The sequence below is a fragment of the Olea europaea genome, chromosome 20 (assembly GCF_002742605.1).
Source record: "Olea europaea var. sylvestris chromosome 20, O_europaea_v1, whole genome shotgun sequence".
Lineage (NCBI taxonomy): Eukaryota > Viridiplantae > Streptophyta > Magnoliopsida > Lamiales > Oleaceae > Olea > Olea europaea.
This window is the reverse complement of record NC_036256.1, coordinates 16,751,088-16,769,269: the sequence shown is the minus strand read 5'-3', so window position 1 is coordinate 16,769,269 and position 18,182 is coordinate 16,751,088. Positions and strand designations below refer to the sequence as shown.

At 34.0% G+C, this 18,182-nt stretch overlaps 1 protein-coding gene across 1 annotated transcript; it reads right to left on the bottom strand.

Moving 5' to 3' along the window:
- Positions 1 to 11,949: 11,949 nt before the first annotated feature.
- On the bottom strand, positions 11,950 to 17,662 carry LOC111369860. The gene is made up of 6 exons (XM_022991557.1): positions 17,021 to 17,662; positions 16,089 to 16,300; positions 13,118 to 13,385; positions 12,935 to 13,020; positions 12,741 to 12,832; positions 11,950 to 12,660 (listed from the first exon to the last, which is right to left on the bottom strand). Exons 1-6 carry the CDS (start codon positions 17,384 to 17,386, stop codon positions 12,404 to 12,406), a joined length of 1,281 nt encoding a protein of 426 aa, XP_022847325.1. The 5' UTR covers positions 17,387 to 17,662; the 3' UTR covers positions 11,950 to 12,403.
- Between the last annotated feature and the right edge of the window lie 520 nt (positions 17,663 to 18,182).

The window sequence follows — 18,182 nt, the reverse complement described above, 5'->3', positions numbered from 1 at the left end:
GGTGAATAGAGATCTTGTTGAAGTGCAATAAAAGATTACTGTTTAAATTTAAAAATGCTCTATATTAGGCATAAAACGCTCTTTTGGCATCTGGATCATTTAAATGGTGCATTTTGGTTATTTTCACATCATTTATTTCTCAAAAACCTCTCTCTTTCCTTTTCCTATTTTCTTGCCTCTGTTATATGTCTTTCCTTTCACCAATAATTATGGAGGTGTCTTTACATATCAATAATCCTGTCAATTCCAGAAGAAATGAGTTTTCAACGAATTTCTTAACCATTTTATATTCGATAATTACGATCATTTATCTTATTTCTTTCTGATTGCAGAATACAGCCATCTCCATCAACAGACACTGGTCAAGAGAAGGCCAAGAGTCAATTATTTCCACTCTTATTGAGGTATGACCAGCAGTTTGCATTCTTCGACTCTTAGTTATGGACAGAATTAACCATTGTCAACGCTTTGTGCTAACTCAGCCATTGTGTATAATGAAGAGGTGAATGGCCAATGTAACCATTTTGGACCAGTGTCAACTCTTAGAAGAGACTTTCTTTGTATCCTGGTGTTTACATTCAATAGATCATTCCTAATTTGAGATTTGCTATTTGAATACTGAAATAGGAGACGATGAAAATGGCTGTAAAAATCGAATTTATAACTATTTCATTTTTCTGGTAATGATTTTATGTTTGAAGCTTGTTTTCTGCCATTATGGTGTCGAGTCGTGATCCAGCTATTTCCTTTATGTTTTTAAATGTAACATCTATGCATCTGCTGGTGACTGCTCCTACCGTGTTGGAGTATTAGCCCGAGCAAATATTTGCAATGGAAGTTATTCAGCCACTCGAAATTATTAGTCACGAACATACGAGCTTAGATTTCAGTCGGTTTGAAGGGTTAAGAGGCCCGTTTGTCATGATTTTTCAGAAGTCAAAAGGAGTTTTTGAGATCCAAAAGCTGCTTTCCGACCCATTTGGCTAATTTTATGAAACGACTATTAGTTACAAACTTTAAAAAGTTGATCCAATTTAGCTTCCTTTAATCATTTTTAAGCAATTTTCATTTGTCATTGAATTTGAAAAGTTTCCTCCGAGTTGCTAATGATTTTTTTTAAACGTTTCCTAGCAGGCATTGAAGATTGAAAGTTTTTTGAGGGGTTGGCAAACTTAACAAAATGTTATCTCATGTGTCACTATACTTTGAAAATGCACATCACCAAAATGTTATCTCATGTGTCAATTTACTTTGAAAATGCACGTCACTTGTGATTTTGGTTATGTGGCATATACCAACATCAAAAGCATGCCACGTGTGAAGATTTCGTCCATCACGTCAACAAGTTGTATGTTAGTTTAGTGAGAGTTATGAATGGGATAACGGTCTGGCAAATAGAGTGGTAACTCAGAAAAAAGTATAAAGTTCGATAGCAATCAAAAATTGGTGGAAAAAGGGGTCCAGCAGAGCCAACAGCTTTCCTCACCGTTGTCTCTAGTCGCAACACCCTCTCTCTCTCTCTCTCTACATCCGAGGAAACCTATCCCGTTTCCGCTCTTACCTCCAGCCAAACATCCTTCTCTACCACCACAAAACTTTCCATTCCTCGTCTCAACCGAAATTTTAAATAGCTGGTGTATTCACAATGGCAGGGCACAAGTAAAAATGCATTCAAAATCTTCCAAATTGTTCAGCTGATCATATCCTCAACACGAGCTAGCTCAGTATTTTTTTGGCCAACAGATGCATGGAGATTGGAGAGTTCAAATATCATATTCCATCCCCATGACAGTAAAAGAAAGATCTCTCTCAAGTTAGAAGTTGGTTTACTTGGATGGGTGTTTAATAAGGGATATTGCACTAATCAAGGTATAAAAAATAATAATAATAAAATAAAATATTTTATTTGAAAATTTCTTTTCGTAGCCTTTATGACTCAAGTTATTAAGCCTGTAAAGGTGTTAAAACTTGGTGTCCTAAAGTCAACTAACTTAGGAGTCATCAGCCTAAACCTTGCTAAAGGGGTTATTTAGAAAGTTTAAGAGAGAGAATACTGAAAAAAAATGTTAAAATAAAAATTGAAAAAAAAAAAAGAGAAAAGAAAAAATTGGTACATGAAACAGAAGACGCAGTAGATGCCTTGATTAAGTCTCAAACACTTGTTTAAGAAAATTGACTTTTGATAAAGGATTATTAGCCTAGTTGAGTTCTAGAGATTGAAACAACCAAACTTTGGAGAATCTTTATTTATTAATATATCGACAAGATTTACCTAATTTAGAGAGGTGATGATAGTATAAAAATTCAATCTTATGTCACACACATGAAAATAACGAAAAAAATAAGTTTAAGGGTATGTAAGTCTTACGAGTGATGAAAGGACATATTTCATCATTGAGGGCAGGGAATTGAAACTACTTGTGAATTATGATGCTATGCTTAATTCTCCACACACACGTGTCAATTTTACATTGGAAAAGTAGATTTTAATTTCTGTATTTTGATTTTGAAGCTGTGCACAGATTTGATTTTATGATTTCAATCTTGAGATAAAAAGCCGGGTTAGCTAGCTAAATCATTTTACATTGCTTGATTGAATGGCCACCAATTAGGTAATTAGCACTGTGTGTTTGCTGAATTGTAGTTTTGTTTGAGGACAAACAAAGATTCAAGTTTGAGGGTTTAATAAGTGTAGTTTCTACACTTATTTGAGATCGTAAATGATGATATTTTGTTATTCTTTGAACGGATTAGTACCTGATTTGTTATTTATTGTTTTTATTAGGAAAAGTTCATGTTTCAAAAAAGATTTTGAACAAAGAACGAAAAATGACTAATGAAGCAAATCCAAAGTATGGGGACCAAAGTGTAAATATTTAATGATTGATTTGGATCACAAAAGATACTTTGAAGATTGATAGGAGTCAATTAAATGCAAATTAGAGTAAAAAAGGAGAGGGATATGGTTAGATTATTACCATATATCGACTTCAAATCATATAAGATATCTTCAAGATTTTTGGTCAACTTGAGACCCATTTTTCGGATGGAGAAACGTCTGAATTGGAAAAATTGTATTTCTAGAAGAATTTTAGCTCTTTTAACTAGCTTTCAAATGCACTTTGAATCACCTAAATTGGACACTAAAAGAGAAAGTTATGATCAAAATACTGAAAATTGTGCAGAGACAAAATTACGTGCGCGCGAAGGCAACTTTCATTATTTGATTCAAACTTTTTTGGAAGACAATTTGGACGTGAATTTTAACCTAATTTCATCATATAAATACAAGATATGGGTGGCAATGAAAGGGTCTCTCTCTTGCCTCTTCATACACAATAGTTTCATTAAATCTATCAAGAACAAGGGGCCAATTGCTATATTTTGAGAGAGAAGATCAAGTCATAACAAGGAATTGAAGTTCAATTACATCAAGTTTTGAAGAATTCAACTTTGGACATGAAGATCAACATCTTTTGTATTCTTTCATGATCCGGGTGATAGTTTTCTATTATTCTTCTTGTAATTTATATATTAATATTCTAGGCTAGTTTTTTATTGTATTGAATGAATGATGAACACTATCATTTGTTTATTTTAATTCAAGACAATTAATTTAGTATTTTATGATTTTTTCCTGATTGGTTTTACATTTCCATTGAACTATTTAATTTCTTGATCACCAATGAGATAGTAAGTTACTTGTTATAGTGTAGAAATACTTACAATAAGTCTAGAACGCGGTAAACAACACATGGGCAATAGGTGTTAGGAATAATATCTATGTCATATGCAATCATATGTGATAAATCCTGTGAATCAATGCATGTTTTTCATATGAATTCGGACTATGAATAGGATTAGGTCGTGTTAAACATAGGTTTAATATATCTTGGGAAAGAATATTGAATAAAAGTGAATTATCGATTGTCTTGAATGCATGAATTTACTAGATTATGAATTAAGAATTGAATTAAATGACAATAGGGGTATTCACGATTCAAATACAAATATTCACATATTAAATAAATATTTTATTTGCTTTCTTAGTTTAAGATTAGCATAGAAAACATACAAATCACAGCTTTTTTGACTTTATATTACTTCGAATTTAGTAAAATCTACTTAACTAAATATTAGACCCTATTTCTCGTGGGAACGATACTCTTAACTCACAAATTTTATTACTTGTACAACGATCTCGTACGTTTGTGGGTTTCACACGAACAAAGGCCAATAATGAAATGGCCTTAGATGGCATTATTTTTTAGGTATGTTAGAAAATATGGAGGAGAAATTGAGTAGGGACAAGAATAATATCACAATAATGCAACAACAAAAATAATTAACACCAGAAACTTGATAAGAATAAAATCGAAGGTTCGAACGCGTAATCGCTGTCCTCAAACTATATTTGCCTCATTTCGGGATTGATTGAGATGCTTAAGAATTTTGACAAACGGTTCATAGGATTATATCAAGCCTTGTAAATGATCTAGCACTAAAGCACAAGTGCGACCCTCCAAAACTTTAAGAACATAATGAAGAAAAGAGTATGAATATCAATCAAGAATTTGATCTTTGAGATAGGAATGAATATGGATCACAAATGTTTCTCACTTATTTTTTGCTTGAAATGCATCACCTATATATAGGCCACCACCAGTGTGCACGAATTGGTGCCAAAATAGGTCAAAATGCCACCACAATTCGGAGTTGCAATGGTAGGAAACCGACCTCCAACGTTGAGTTTTGTATAACTATGTGATTTCATAGTATAAATCTATGCGATAGCATAGAACAATCCAAAGAGGTCCCATAATTCCCTGCAATAGGCCATGCGACAACATAGAACAATGTTTTACCCTTAATATTGTTTTTTGATTTTTCTTTATATTTATTCATCCCATTTCATTTTTTCTTGAATGTTGAACAACATTTCAACAAGGTATATTAACATCCCTTTGACCTTTATGTTATAATAATAATAATAATAATAATAATAATAATAATAATAATAACAAAGAATGCTAAAATACAAAGAATGCTAAAATTATTTTTACTGCATTGATAAACTGTAGAAAGTAAATGCTCCTTCAACCTGTTTTAACTTCAACGGACACTTGACATTGCTTGTTTTCGGAAATTACTATTCACATACTTTTTTAATAAGCACTAACAAATAACATATTCTGTTAAGTCTCCAACAAACGAAAGTGGAAAACTTACTAAACATAACATATCCTGTGCATAAGGTTCGTTACGCTTTACATACCTTGTCTTTCAAAAAAATTATAATTTACATACTACTATTTTGTAAGTGTTAAAGAATAACATATTTCATTGTGTCTCTACCAAATAAATAGGAAAAATTACAAAAAAGTGAAATCGTTTGCTCAATAATCCAATAATTATAACTTACAAGGTAAGACAATCGTGTAAAAAGGGAAAAATATATGATGTAGCAATATGCAATTCGTAATTTTTGAAAACACGGAATGTCAACACCTATGAAAAAGTAGTACATGAAGGTAATTTCCGAAAACACAGCTTGTGACATGTAATATAAGTTATAGGAAAATGCTTCTTGTACATAACTATTTATATAATGTTTTATGTAATGATGAAGTGTTAAAATGTAAGTGAGACAGATCAGAGAAATATTAGAGGACACGTCTTAACATCTGGCAGTAGTAGTAGACGACCTGCTCGATATCAGTTCCTAGATTCAAAATCTAGAGCAGCAGAAGTAGCATTCTAACTATCAACATTTTTTGACTGGTCTTAAAAAGTTCAATTAGAAGTGAATAAGTAAATTACAAAATAAATTATTCTTTATATATCAAAGTTGGAAATAAGCTACTTTCAAAGAAAGAAACTTTTTTCTTTACTTAAAAATAATTAAAAAGGTTATATTTTCCAAACATATCCACTTCATTTTGCGTGGTTTTCATCTATATGGTTTTGTTTGTGGCGCTTCGATGACGGGGTGGCCGTGGCTAGCATCAACATTTTCCTTCGTTCTACAATATTTTCTAAATTTTGACGATGCTTGACTGCTTGTATCAGTTCACATATCGTGACTGGAATCTATGTTGAAATTTTTTTAATCTAAAAATGCTATACTGTGCAGGTGATAGATTATTCTGTACATCTATCAACAGCAGCAGCAACATCGACTTTGGTCAAATTGACAACACATTATTTTTTCAGGGAAAGGAGGTCTCAGTTGATGGAACAAATCCATAACCTTGATTTAAACTATGAAACGTCGCAAGATAATCTGTATTTATCATCTTCTCTTAAGTGGAACTGATCGTAGTTCCTTCTTGCGACTTTGTACATTCTTTGTCCCTGTGTGTATAGTTAAATTTCATTTTTGCTAGTTACGAGTCATATTCTCAACTTTGGTGTTTGTTTCGTATTCTTGGATACCATGAAGAATGCAGTTAGCATCGAGGCTCTCTAATTCTTATCAACTTATAAGGTGCACAATGTTGTGTGGACGTCATGTAATAATTTATGCCCTTGTTTGTTGGAAATTAAAATCAGATTTTTAGTATATTTTGATAAAAATTGATTAAGTGTATGGTTGAAAAGCTATAAAAATCATAAAATATATGGTTAAAATTATTTGTTGAGTTTAATTTAGATTAAACGTCGGTTTGGAGAAGATTCTCACAAGTTTTTATAATGAAAATTTGGACCGTTGGAAATGTAGATCTCCCCTTTTAACCGCTATTTTTGACTCAATATTTGCTAAATTACCATAAATGTCCTTCATTCTGATAGAATGAATCAAATGTCAGTCATGAATGTACAGGTAGCTTAATTGATAAAATTATTGCTAAAATTCGTGACTTGTACCCCGGGATTTTCATTTTATCGACTCGAATTAAAGACTCTTGTTTTATAATGGTTATTGCTAGTGCTATTGCAAAGACTTGCAAAGGGTTACAGTTGGGAACTTGATTCCATGTTAATGTAGTTGATTAGTTTAGTTTTGGAAATAGCTGAAAATCTCTCTTTGATTGATGGAATTCGAAGCACTCTGATGTGGCACAATCCTATTCTAAATACTAAATAGGACTGATTTTATCTCTATTTCTTTTTCTTTCTTATTTAGAATAGGATTTTCTTTCTTTTAGATTAGGATTTTAGTTTTCTTTCCTTATATTGGTAAAATTACGAAATAATTTACCCATATATTTAAAGGCTTTGCACACTTTTCAAGCAACAAATTCATTATAATCAAATTATTCATTGCATATTTTTGAGTTTTTTAGCTTTATTCTTTGTTTCAAGAATTTCAGTTCCGCTTCGGCACCACCTAGTGTCTTTTTGAGAAAATCAAGCTCAAATTATGTGAAGAAATAACCAAAAATAATGGTTTGGTATATTGGTGCCTAGTGTTTGAATTTCATGACCAACCTTCATGAGGTGGGAAGTTTCAACATCTAAAACTTGCTTCGAGCTCACTAGATAGCTTGTTCGCAGAATTTACTTACGTGCAAATCCTAATTATGTTAGATCGATCTTTTTATCATTTATTTTAGCTGTATTGAAGCTTATATTGCGTATTTCACAAGGATTTCCTTTTGTTTGAGATCTACCCTGTATGTTTGCACTACAATTTTCACGTATGTCTAATAATGTTGTTTGATTCATGAAGACACTTATTTTATCGTTGTAAGCATGTGTATTCTTGGCGTGCTTGCTTTGCAGCAGTGCTCAATCTCATTCAGCCATATCTATGTTGAGGAAAGACTAGAAACATTTACATTGTCTCAAGGAGTCTTGTAATGTTGATTCTTCTTCTGATATGGCAGCTGATTCTTTGCTTTTATCATTTGCTCATAATTCACAACCTGCTAAGAAGCCTGAAAGCATACGAGCTACTTCTTTTACTGAGGCAAGCTTATCAGGGAAAAGTTCAGATGACAATTCTTCAGAAAGGTATGCTAACCATGGTCAGAATTTACACAGCATTTCCAAATTATATCCCACTTTTTAGTTCAAAATTCAATTGATGATGTCAAAACTGTTTCATTATGATTTATTTTTTTGCCCTTGGGACTTAGTGGTGGAAAATTTATCCCGTCATGGGCTTTTCTAGACTAAAGTTCAGAAATCTTTAACTAAATAGAACTTTCAGACATATCATAAGTGAAGTGCATTCTCACTCAGCCTCCGATATCACAATTGCTCCTAACTTGTTGTGTAAGCACTGTAAAACAGGTTGAATAATCTATATTTTTGCAGCGGGCAAATCGGCAAGTTCCCAAGATGTGTTGTAAATTTTTTAGAATAATTCTATTTGTACACCCAAAGGTGTACCGAATTGTTTACCTTCTCTCACATGCATGCAAGATCCACGTGAATAAAAAATCACAAAATGTGATCCCCACCCCCTATTGTGAATAGTCCGTAAGGGATTAGGTAAAAAAAATTTGGTGCATGTAGCAGGGTCCTTTTGTTTTTGCTGTGCATCTTTCCCTCCTGTTGAAATTTTTTCATCTGCAAGATTATAAATGCCTGCGATGATCAATAATTTATTATTTTTCTTGAATATGCTTAGTTTTGCTAGGGAGGGGATCTGTTCTTCCTTTCAAGCTCATTGGTAGAAGGAAAAATGTAATGCTTATAAGTTGCTTTTTTACTTTTTGCTTGTTCTTCTGATTTCTAAGAAGTCCCTTTTTCTAAAAACTGTATGGTCTGTTTGTCCTCGCTAATGTCAAATGTTTGCAGAGTGCATGTTTTATTTATGTTCGACTTTGCCAATTCAACAAAACTGCAATAAGTAGTTGAGTTGTTAACAACTTGGATAGGAAATATAATTAAAATAGTCTGCATGGATTTCACAGTATATTTAGTAATTATGTATAGAATAAAGCCACTTGGCCCGACTTAAAAATGGGAAGTGAAGAGACGGACTAATGTGTCAACAAATGATTGGGTGTTTTTATTTTAATTTTTCAAAATGTCCAATCATGCGTCGACACGTGTCCCATCCAGATTTGAGCCTGGATGTGTAGTATGATTGTTATAAATATGGGAAGATACCGTAGAGTCAGTAGTAGTAGCAATCTTTACTCTTCAATGTTCTTGTTTGAGAAATCTTAGAATTGAAGAGGTATAGCAGTTCATTACTTTCTAGATATAACAATAGAATAAAAGAGGTGTAAATACAGTAACATCCTAAACACAAAATACTCTCTATTTTAGAGAGTCGATGCTTAAAAATGAGCTCCAAAATACTCTTCATTTTAACTTTTTAAAATAAAAAGTGGATACGGCTCTTCAAATTTAGAGAGCCAAACTCAATGTCTATTCTTAATGTCCAATGATTATATTGAATACATTACATATTTTAATACTCTACAATTTAAATTATTCAAATTACATTTGAATTGATTGGCTATTAACATATAAAAAAATTTATGTTAAATAAGATATGAGAAGAAACTATTGAGCCTGTTTGAGCACCCATTAAAAGGCTAAAAATACATTTTAGAATAGTAAATTGATAAAGAATTTGTAGTTAAAAATAAATAAAAATCTTGGGTTTACGTGTAAATATTAGAGGATAGGTCAAGGGGAGGTTTGGAATGAAATCAGAGTGGATTTGCGGCTAGAAATATTCTTGTTATTACTTCGACTCATATTCCCCAAAAAGTGGATCCCGCTCTAATAGCTCCGAATAAATTAAATACGTGCATTAAGATACGAAGTATTACTCTTTAAATTTAAAAATGCTCTATATTATGCATAAAACGTCCTTTTGGCATATGGATCGTTTAAATAGTGCATTTTGGTTATTTTCATATCATTTATTTTTCAAAAACCTCTCTCTTTCCTCTTCCTATTTTCTTGCCTCTGTTATATGTCTGTCCTTTCACCAATAATTATGGAGGTGTCTTTACATATCAATAATCCTGTCAATTCCAGAAGAAATGAGTTTTCAACGAATTTCTTAACCATTTTATATTCGATAATTACGATCATTTATCTTATTTTCTTTCTGATTGCAGAATACAGCCATCTCCATCAACAGACACTGGTCAAGAGAAGGCCAAGAGTCAATTATTTCCACTCTTATTGAGGTATGACCAGCAGTTTGCATTCTTCGACTCTTAGTTATGGACAGAATTAACCATAATCAACGCTTCGTGTTGACTTAGCCATTGTGTATAATGAAGAGGTGAATGGCCAATGTAACCTTTTTGGACCAGTGTCAACTCTTAGAAGACACTTTCTTTGTATTCTGGTGTTTACATTCAATGTATCATTCCTAATTTGAGATTTGCTATTTGAATACTGAAATAGGAGACGATGAAAATGGCTGTAAAACTCGAAGTTATAACGATTTCATTTTTCTGGTAATGATTTTATGTTTGAAGCTTGTTTTCTGCCATTATGGTGTCGAGTCGTGACCCAGCTATTTCCTTTATGTTTTTAAATGTAACATCTATGCATCTGCTGGTGACTGCTCCTACCGTGTTGGAGTATTAGCCCGAGCAAATATTTGCAATGGAAGTGATTCAGCCACTCGAAATTATTAGAGTCACATACGAGCTTAGATTTCAGTCAGTTTGATGGGTTAGACGCCGTTTGTCATGACTTTTCAGAAGTCCCAAAAGCTGCTTTCCGACCCGTTTGGCTAATTTTATAAAACGACTATTAGTTACAAACTTTAAAAAGTTGATCCAATTTAGCTTCATTTAATCATTTTTAAATGATTTTCATTTGTCATTGAATTTGAAAAGTTTCCTCCGAGTTGCTAATGAATTTTGTTAACCGTTTCCTAGCAGGCATTGAACATTGAAAGTTTTTTGAGGGGTTGGGAAACTTACCAAAATGTTATCTCATGTGTCACTATACTTTGAAAAGGCACGTCACCAAAATGTTATCTCGTGTCAATTTACTTTGAAAATGCACGCCACTTGTGATTTTGCTTATGTGGCATATACCAACATCAAAAGCATGCCACGTGTGAAGATTTCGTCCATCACGTCAACAAGTTGTATGTTAGTTTAGTGAGAGTTATGAATGGGATAACGGTCTGGCAAATAGAGTGGTAACTCAGAAAAAAGTATAAAGTTCGATAGCAATCAAAAATTGGTGGAAAAAGGGGTCCAGCAGAGCCAACAGCTTTCCTCACCGTTGTCTCTAGTCGCAACACCCTCTCTCTCTCTCTCTCTCTACATCCGAGGAAACCTATCCCGTTTCCGCTCTTACCTCCAGCCAAACATCCTTCTCTACCACCACAAAACTTTCCATTCCTCGTCTCAACCGAAATTTTAAATAGCTGGTGTATTCACAATGGCAGGGCACAAGTAAAAATGCATTCAAAATCTTCCAAATTGTTCAGCTGATCATATCCTCAACACGAGCTAGCTCAGTATTTTTTTGGCCAACAGATGCATGGAGATTGGAGAGTTCAAATATCATATTCCATCCCCATGACAGTAAAAGAAAGATCTCAACCAGAGGAACATAACAAGGCAATGATATTACATACAAAATATAAAAATTTTAAGAACATTTTTTGAAAACTCTTCTAAGTTGATATAGGATTTATACATTCATTTAGAAGTAGCTCTCTCTCTCTCTCTACATCCGAGGAAACCTATCCCGTTTCCGCTCTTACCTCCAGCCAAACATCCTTCTCTACCACCACAAACCTTTCCATTCCTCATCTCAACCGAAATTTTAAATAGCCGGTGTATTCACAATGGCAGGGCACAAGTAAAAATGCATTCAAAATCTTCCAAATTGTTCAGCTGATCATATCCTCAACACGAGCTAGCTCAGTCTTTTTTTGGCCAACAGATGCATGGAGATTGGAGAGTTCAAATATCATATTCCATCCCCATGACAGTAAAAGAAAGATCTCAACCAGAGGAACATAACAAGGCAATGATATTACATACAAAATAAAGTAAAATATAAAAATTTTAAGAACATTTTTTGAAAACTCTTCTAAGTTGATATAGGATTTATACATTCATTTAGAAGTAAAGACTACGGATTGGTCAAGTTTTCATCATCAACAGACAGCAGTTGGGGACATCTAAGTCTACCGGCTCCATACTCAGCCATTCTACTAACATATGGATATCAACGATCAATTTTCTCATGCGCATCAACAGCCACCACCTGCTGCTGCATGATTATATCCTACTCTTTTGATAATAACGCCTTTGAAAGAATTTTACACAACTAAAAGGTAAAACAGTAGTTAAACAACACTGCACAATTTTTCACCAGGATATTTGTTGGAGAGGGAATTGTTTTTTGTATAGCAGTTTAGCTTCCAAAAATCTGTCTTCTGTACCAAAATTGGCACTGAACTTCAGCCACTACAACTAGATATGGGCACGTGAAGAAAATTCAGACCCCATCATCTTCGTTGAGAGTAGTGAGTGCGAAAGAATTGGTAATCGGGGTGGTTCACCTGCAAATTTCGAAGCCAGTTGTCGGCAGATTGCAAAAGATAGTTCTCTTGCTCACATTCACGGGGTCCAGTAGGACTCAAAAGTGAACCTTTCAGCTTGTAGGAAGCTAGGCCAAAGACTGGCAAAGAAATTTTCGAAGATGGGTCAACAATGTCACGGACTTTCCTAGTATACGCAGCATGAAATCGAGGTGGAAAATTACCTGTACAGTAAAAATGAAAAAACAATCAAGAAATGCACAACGCATATTTGTGCACAAACACATTTAGAGAGAGAAAGTACTTCTAGATAGTGTTGACAAGGAATGAAATGTCAAAAAAGATGCATCCAAATCCTTTAGAGTTGGGCTCACAGGTATTCTATAAATTGGATACCTGCAATAAATTTGATTATCGAAAAAGAAGACAGTAAGAGTCATAAACATCTCAATCAAAAAGTATAAAGAAATATAATAAATATGCAATTAAAAAAAATACCAAGCTACAGAAATCCAACTTGACGGGAGTAGATCACAGCTCCTACACTGTCTCAGCTCAGGAAATTGAGATGCAAGAATAGAAATCTGCAGGAGTTATGGGAAGATATTCAACTGCGGTCCTTCGCCAGCACATAGAAATCAATAGCTGCTAATTCAATATTTTCATCTCAAGTTAATCTACCTTATCACTTAGTGGTTTACGTAGATGTGGTTGTTCTTGTTCTAAGTATTCAAACAAGAGTAATCCAGGCCAATTGGAAATTTCAGCTTCATCACTCGATGAACTTTTGACAAATTTATCCGTTGACAGCCTATTCAGTTGCTGGGCATTCTGATGAGGCCGACATCCATCAACTGGGGATTTGGATCGCTTATCTGCTTCACGATCACTGCTGCCAGCACTACTTGTCTCCCTAGATGACTCAGAATCGCTCTCCTCACCAGGCCTCCTAAAAGGGGGAAAAAAAGGTTTAAAAGGGAAGAAAAGAAATGATACACTCAACATTACAATGTCTAGTGCAGAAAGCAAGTAGGCAGTTTTTCTTATTTTAATGCTTCACATTTACAAAAGAGTAAAGCGAAAAACAAAGCAGTCAGCATGATCCACAAATCATAATGTTATTGAAAAGAACAAAGCAACCTACAGGACAAGCACAGCATATTTGGATGTTTAATGAGGTTAAACAACAACATGATGACTGAAACGCTTCCTTACCAATAATCCATGTATTATCTGTGGAGAAAGATTCAATATAAATGAAGAAATAATGCTCGACAACGATAAATGTGCAAAAGTCATCAAGTGTGAGTCAGGCAGCCTATCGGGCGCTTCTCCAACTTCTGTTCCTAGTGTATTGATAAGACAATAACACGTGGAGAAAATCGTGAATTTAAAGTCCTTTGACTGAACTCTTCTTCTGTAATATGCCAATTTAAATTTGCTAAATTATGATCAAAATGCCTTCAGCGACTGCTTTTTTTACAAGTTCAATTGTAACCCCAAAGGGGTATTTACTATCATATCCTTAACCTCTGTATGTAAAACATGATTCACTCCTAAATACATTTAAGAAAAGACAAAAAAGAAGTGAACTGCTCAAGGATATTATACTGATCATCTAGGCAGGATATTTTAGTAACCGATACAAAGAAGTAGGGCAATAGGGGAGCAAAATATTTCTGCCCAAAGAAGAGATAGTATGACAGACAGTACATGGAAATATGTTTTTACTGGAAGAAACAGAAATCAGCTTTTCCAGAATAATGTTACTGCACACTTCAAGCAAAAATAATTATCAATCTTAGACTCACCAGCTAGAGCCTTTACAAACATTCCCCTTGTAGGGGACAAGGAGAAGCAGACCCCAAAAAAGACAAGCATAAGCTCTTGAATATATCATGTAATACATGCATTAAATCCACTAATACATGGACAAGAATTTCTAGCACATCCAAAGAAATAGGTCAGATTGCTTAAAATTCCACAATGTTTTGGCATCTATAGTACTTAATCTAATAAAGCCAATTATATTTGGAACTCAGAAGATGCAAATAGAAAAGCAAGAATAGTATGCTGCTACTGAATAAGTAAGACTTTTATCACTGAGTCTTCAACAATGCAAGAAATAAAATGAGAAGGTAAGAAAAAAAATAAGGAAAGACGGAAAAGCAACTTCAACACCAGCATAGGCCTGATTTTACTGCTCAATTCCTCAAGAACTAAAAGAGGACAAATGCCGATGACAGAAACAGTTCACTAATATTCATCTCCAGCACTTTTTGTAAAGTCAAATACATTCTTCATATCACAGTTTGTCTACCACCATGAAGGGAAACTAATATAACTACAGATCATTAGTCATTACTGTAGCATTGAGGGTGTATAAACCAACATAACAAATCTATCTAACACTTGGCAAGAAAGAAATGAGGAAAACATATCTAGAAGCCATTTTTTATGACAGGGAAAACCCCTCTCTATTGCTAGACCAAGAACTAATGGATCGTGGTTTTGAATTTTTTCATGTTCATCAATTAAATAATATTTAACAACCTTAAAGACCCGCTTTCTAATATGAACTTCCTTTTAGATCCTTTTTGGTAGATATATAGGCGGTCTGTATTCTTATAAGGAGATATCTACAGCCCTACCTCCCAAATTATTTAAGGTTTAGCTTGTAGTCTGGGAGACAGATAAAAGTAAAAACAAACCCATGAAAAGGCAATGCAAAAAGTCAAGCAGCAGGCTAGATGGAATGAATGAGTTGTAAAATAAAACAGTTTGCACTGCTCAATGCCCCTGAAATACCCTATAAGAAATAAGACGATAAAAAAGAATTAATTTTTTGCTAAATTCCTTATTTACCCAATGTATCATTGTTTCAGCTCACGCTATATATATAGAGGGGAACTACATTTTTTTGGTTCATTGTTAGTCGGTTACACTTGTTCGATATTAAATCCCGTCAATTGGAATGTTATTAGAGCTGGTTTCACAATTCTTTTTTTCCCCTCACTGTGTAGCTGGACAATTCAAATACCACTGCATCCTTCTATTCCTCAGAAAAGATGATCCACTCGCCCACTGGCTTGGTGAGCAGAATTGGTACCCGTAAAAGTTGTCGTCTATAATCATATCCTACATTGGGATTGATGAAGGAAGTGAGATCTGAGAGAAAGTCTTCTAATCCAACTATTTATGGTACCCGTGAGATCCTTAGGGTCCAGCATCAAGAAATGCCACTAGCAATAAAGTTGTCTATTAAACTAGAGTAGCAATGTCCAAGAGCTCATAACAGAAGCAATTGAAATAGATACATCGCTAGTCAATGAATCTTACTTACGGCTTGTTTGAGCCCCATTATTTAGAAAAAATGCATTCTTCTACAGTATTTTGACATCAATTCAATCATATATTCTTCAATACAATAATATTACACGTAAATTCAAAACTTTTGCTTATTTTTTAACCACACATTTCCCATCAACACACTATTCAAAAATTCATTTTTTTCCTCCAAAATGGGGCTCAAACAAGGGCTTAGAAAACTACTAATTGAAGACAACATAATTGATTATCAAAACGAGACACCAACCTAATTAAATTTAAAAATCAATTAACACAAGCAAAGATTAAAATTATTAAGGCTCACCTGCGATGAGGAGGAGGCTTTGACTCGTCTATGTACAACTGTAGGCCTGACAAGTACGGAACATAATATTGTGTGATTAGGTCCTTCCCATTTAACAACAAAGGTACTCCAGCTCCATACACGCTCCATTCACGAAAAGATTCCCAAAGATCCTCCAAGCAATAAAATGGAAGGGACTCTACTTCCTGCATTTTCCTTCTTCTTACTCGCACCTGTCAAAACATAATCTTCCAAAAATTTACGAATTTTTAAGAGCTTCCTTTCTCATAAGATCTTCCCAAACTTCCTCAACTTGACAGGTTTCAAAAAAAATACTTCTCTAAATGACTCAAATCGGCTCAAACTGACAACCTTTTAGAAACTACACCTCTCATAAATCTTTCAAAATAATGCAAATTAAAGACCATTCAAGAATGAAATTCAGAAATATTTCAAAACAGACCGCAATTCCAAAAACCTACTCCATATATCCTTTCCAAGGATCGAATTTCACAATCTTCTAGTATCTATATTTTTATAAATTTATCAAACGCCGCAAATTAACTACTATTCTTTCTATGCATCAATTGAGAACATTCTTTTCCTTTCAGAATGCATTTGATTTAATTTTGAATGGGGCAAAAACTGGCATTCAAATCCATCTAATTTCAAATCCCATGTTTCACATGCTAATCCTGTGATGCTAAAAAATCAACAACAAGGAACTCACCAAATTTAAATTTCAAGAAAAATGAAGTAAACTTGATTCTGAATTTTAGACGCTTAAAATTGGTTCATCTCTTCTGCAAAAACAAGTTCTTCTAATGATCTAAATAAAATAACTAAGTCGGACCTATTCCGTTTCGTTATTAGCAGCAAACAAAGCAGAGCTACGGGCATACGACCAGAAAAAAAGAGAAAATGAATAAAAAACAAATAAACCCAATTCATACCTCAGAGAAATTCTGAGCAGGAACGAAAGGAGTGACAGAATCCATCAAACGGTCTAAGTTCGTAACATTCACCGGCATTGGTCTGGGGGGCGATGCCGAGCTGACAGAAGATGGTCTAGAAAATGACTTCGTTGAATCATCGGACTCACTCCGATTTCCCGCCTCCACCACTGCAGCGGCGGAAGAAGATTCCGACTTCACCGGCGCCCTTGGCAACTGGTGCTTCTGCCGATGCTGCTGCTGTAACACCTGCTGCTCCGGCTGCTGCTGCAACAGCATCTGCTGGTGCCGACGTACAGCCGGTGGGTTGTAAAACCTGTCCCCACCATGGCTCCGCGACACCGCAAAGCCTCCCGAACCTGACATTATGCTCAATTCAGTTAAATCAAATCCTGCGTGTATGAACAGTAAGTCGTCTATGTTGTGTACTAGTGCGAGTATTTTGAATTGGGGAATTCGTTAGCAAACGATTACAAAAAAAATATGAAAAAGTGAAGCAAAATGAGATCGAATTAAGCGAATTTGGGATTATAGTAATTAGGGTTTTTGAAGGTTTTTCAAAGGGTCTGTTTGCAAATGTGTGTTGAAGAAGAAATGGAAGATTTCAACTGTGTGTGTTTGGCGTCTTCCTCTATTTTTATTGGGTTGTTTCCGTGTGGGCTTTGAATGTGAAAAGGAAAGGGAAAGGGAAAGTCGTAAATTCTGCATTTCTTTCAAATTAAAATAAATGCAATTTCGGATCATAATTTATATTAATTAGTCCCTCCGTTCCAATTATATAATCACAAGAATTAAAAAATCTTCTTTAATATCATTGAAAAATTAATTTTTACCACGATCTTTCCTAATTTACTGATATTTAATTTTCAGTACGTAGTAATAAATTATTGTTGGAATTAGTAAAGAATTTGAATGATTTAATTTGAAGAATAAGAAATGAGAGTTGTTCCATATTTTCAAAAAGTAGAAAATGTATATGTTTGGATAATTTTAAGAAGTCAGCATATTAAGAAGGGAAAAATTGAATAAGAGTACATTGGTAAAGAAACAAAATAAAATATTTTAAATTAGGAAACATGCTTGAAAAATGAAACTCAACCTATATATTTGGGTCAAAGAGAGTAATTAACAAATTTTTTGTTCTTTTTTTTTTTTTTTTTGA

Coding starts and splice junctions, on each gene's coding strand:
- LOC111369860 (XM_022991557.1), bottom strand. CDS start 17,386: ATGTCAGGTTCGGGAGGCTTTGCGGTGTCGCGGAGCCATGGTGGGGAC. Junction 12,833..12,934: donor AGTTGGATTTCTGTAGCTTG/GTATTTTTTTTA, acceptor AATTTATTGCAG/GTATCCAATTTATAGAATAC. Junction 12,661..12,740: donor CTTGTCAACACTATCTAGAA/GTACTTTCTCTC, acceptor TTTACTGTACAG/GTAATTTTCCACCTCGATTT.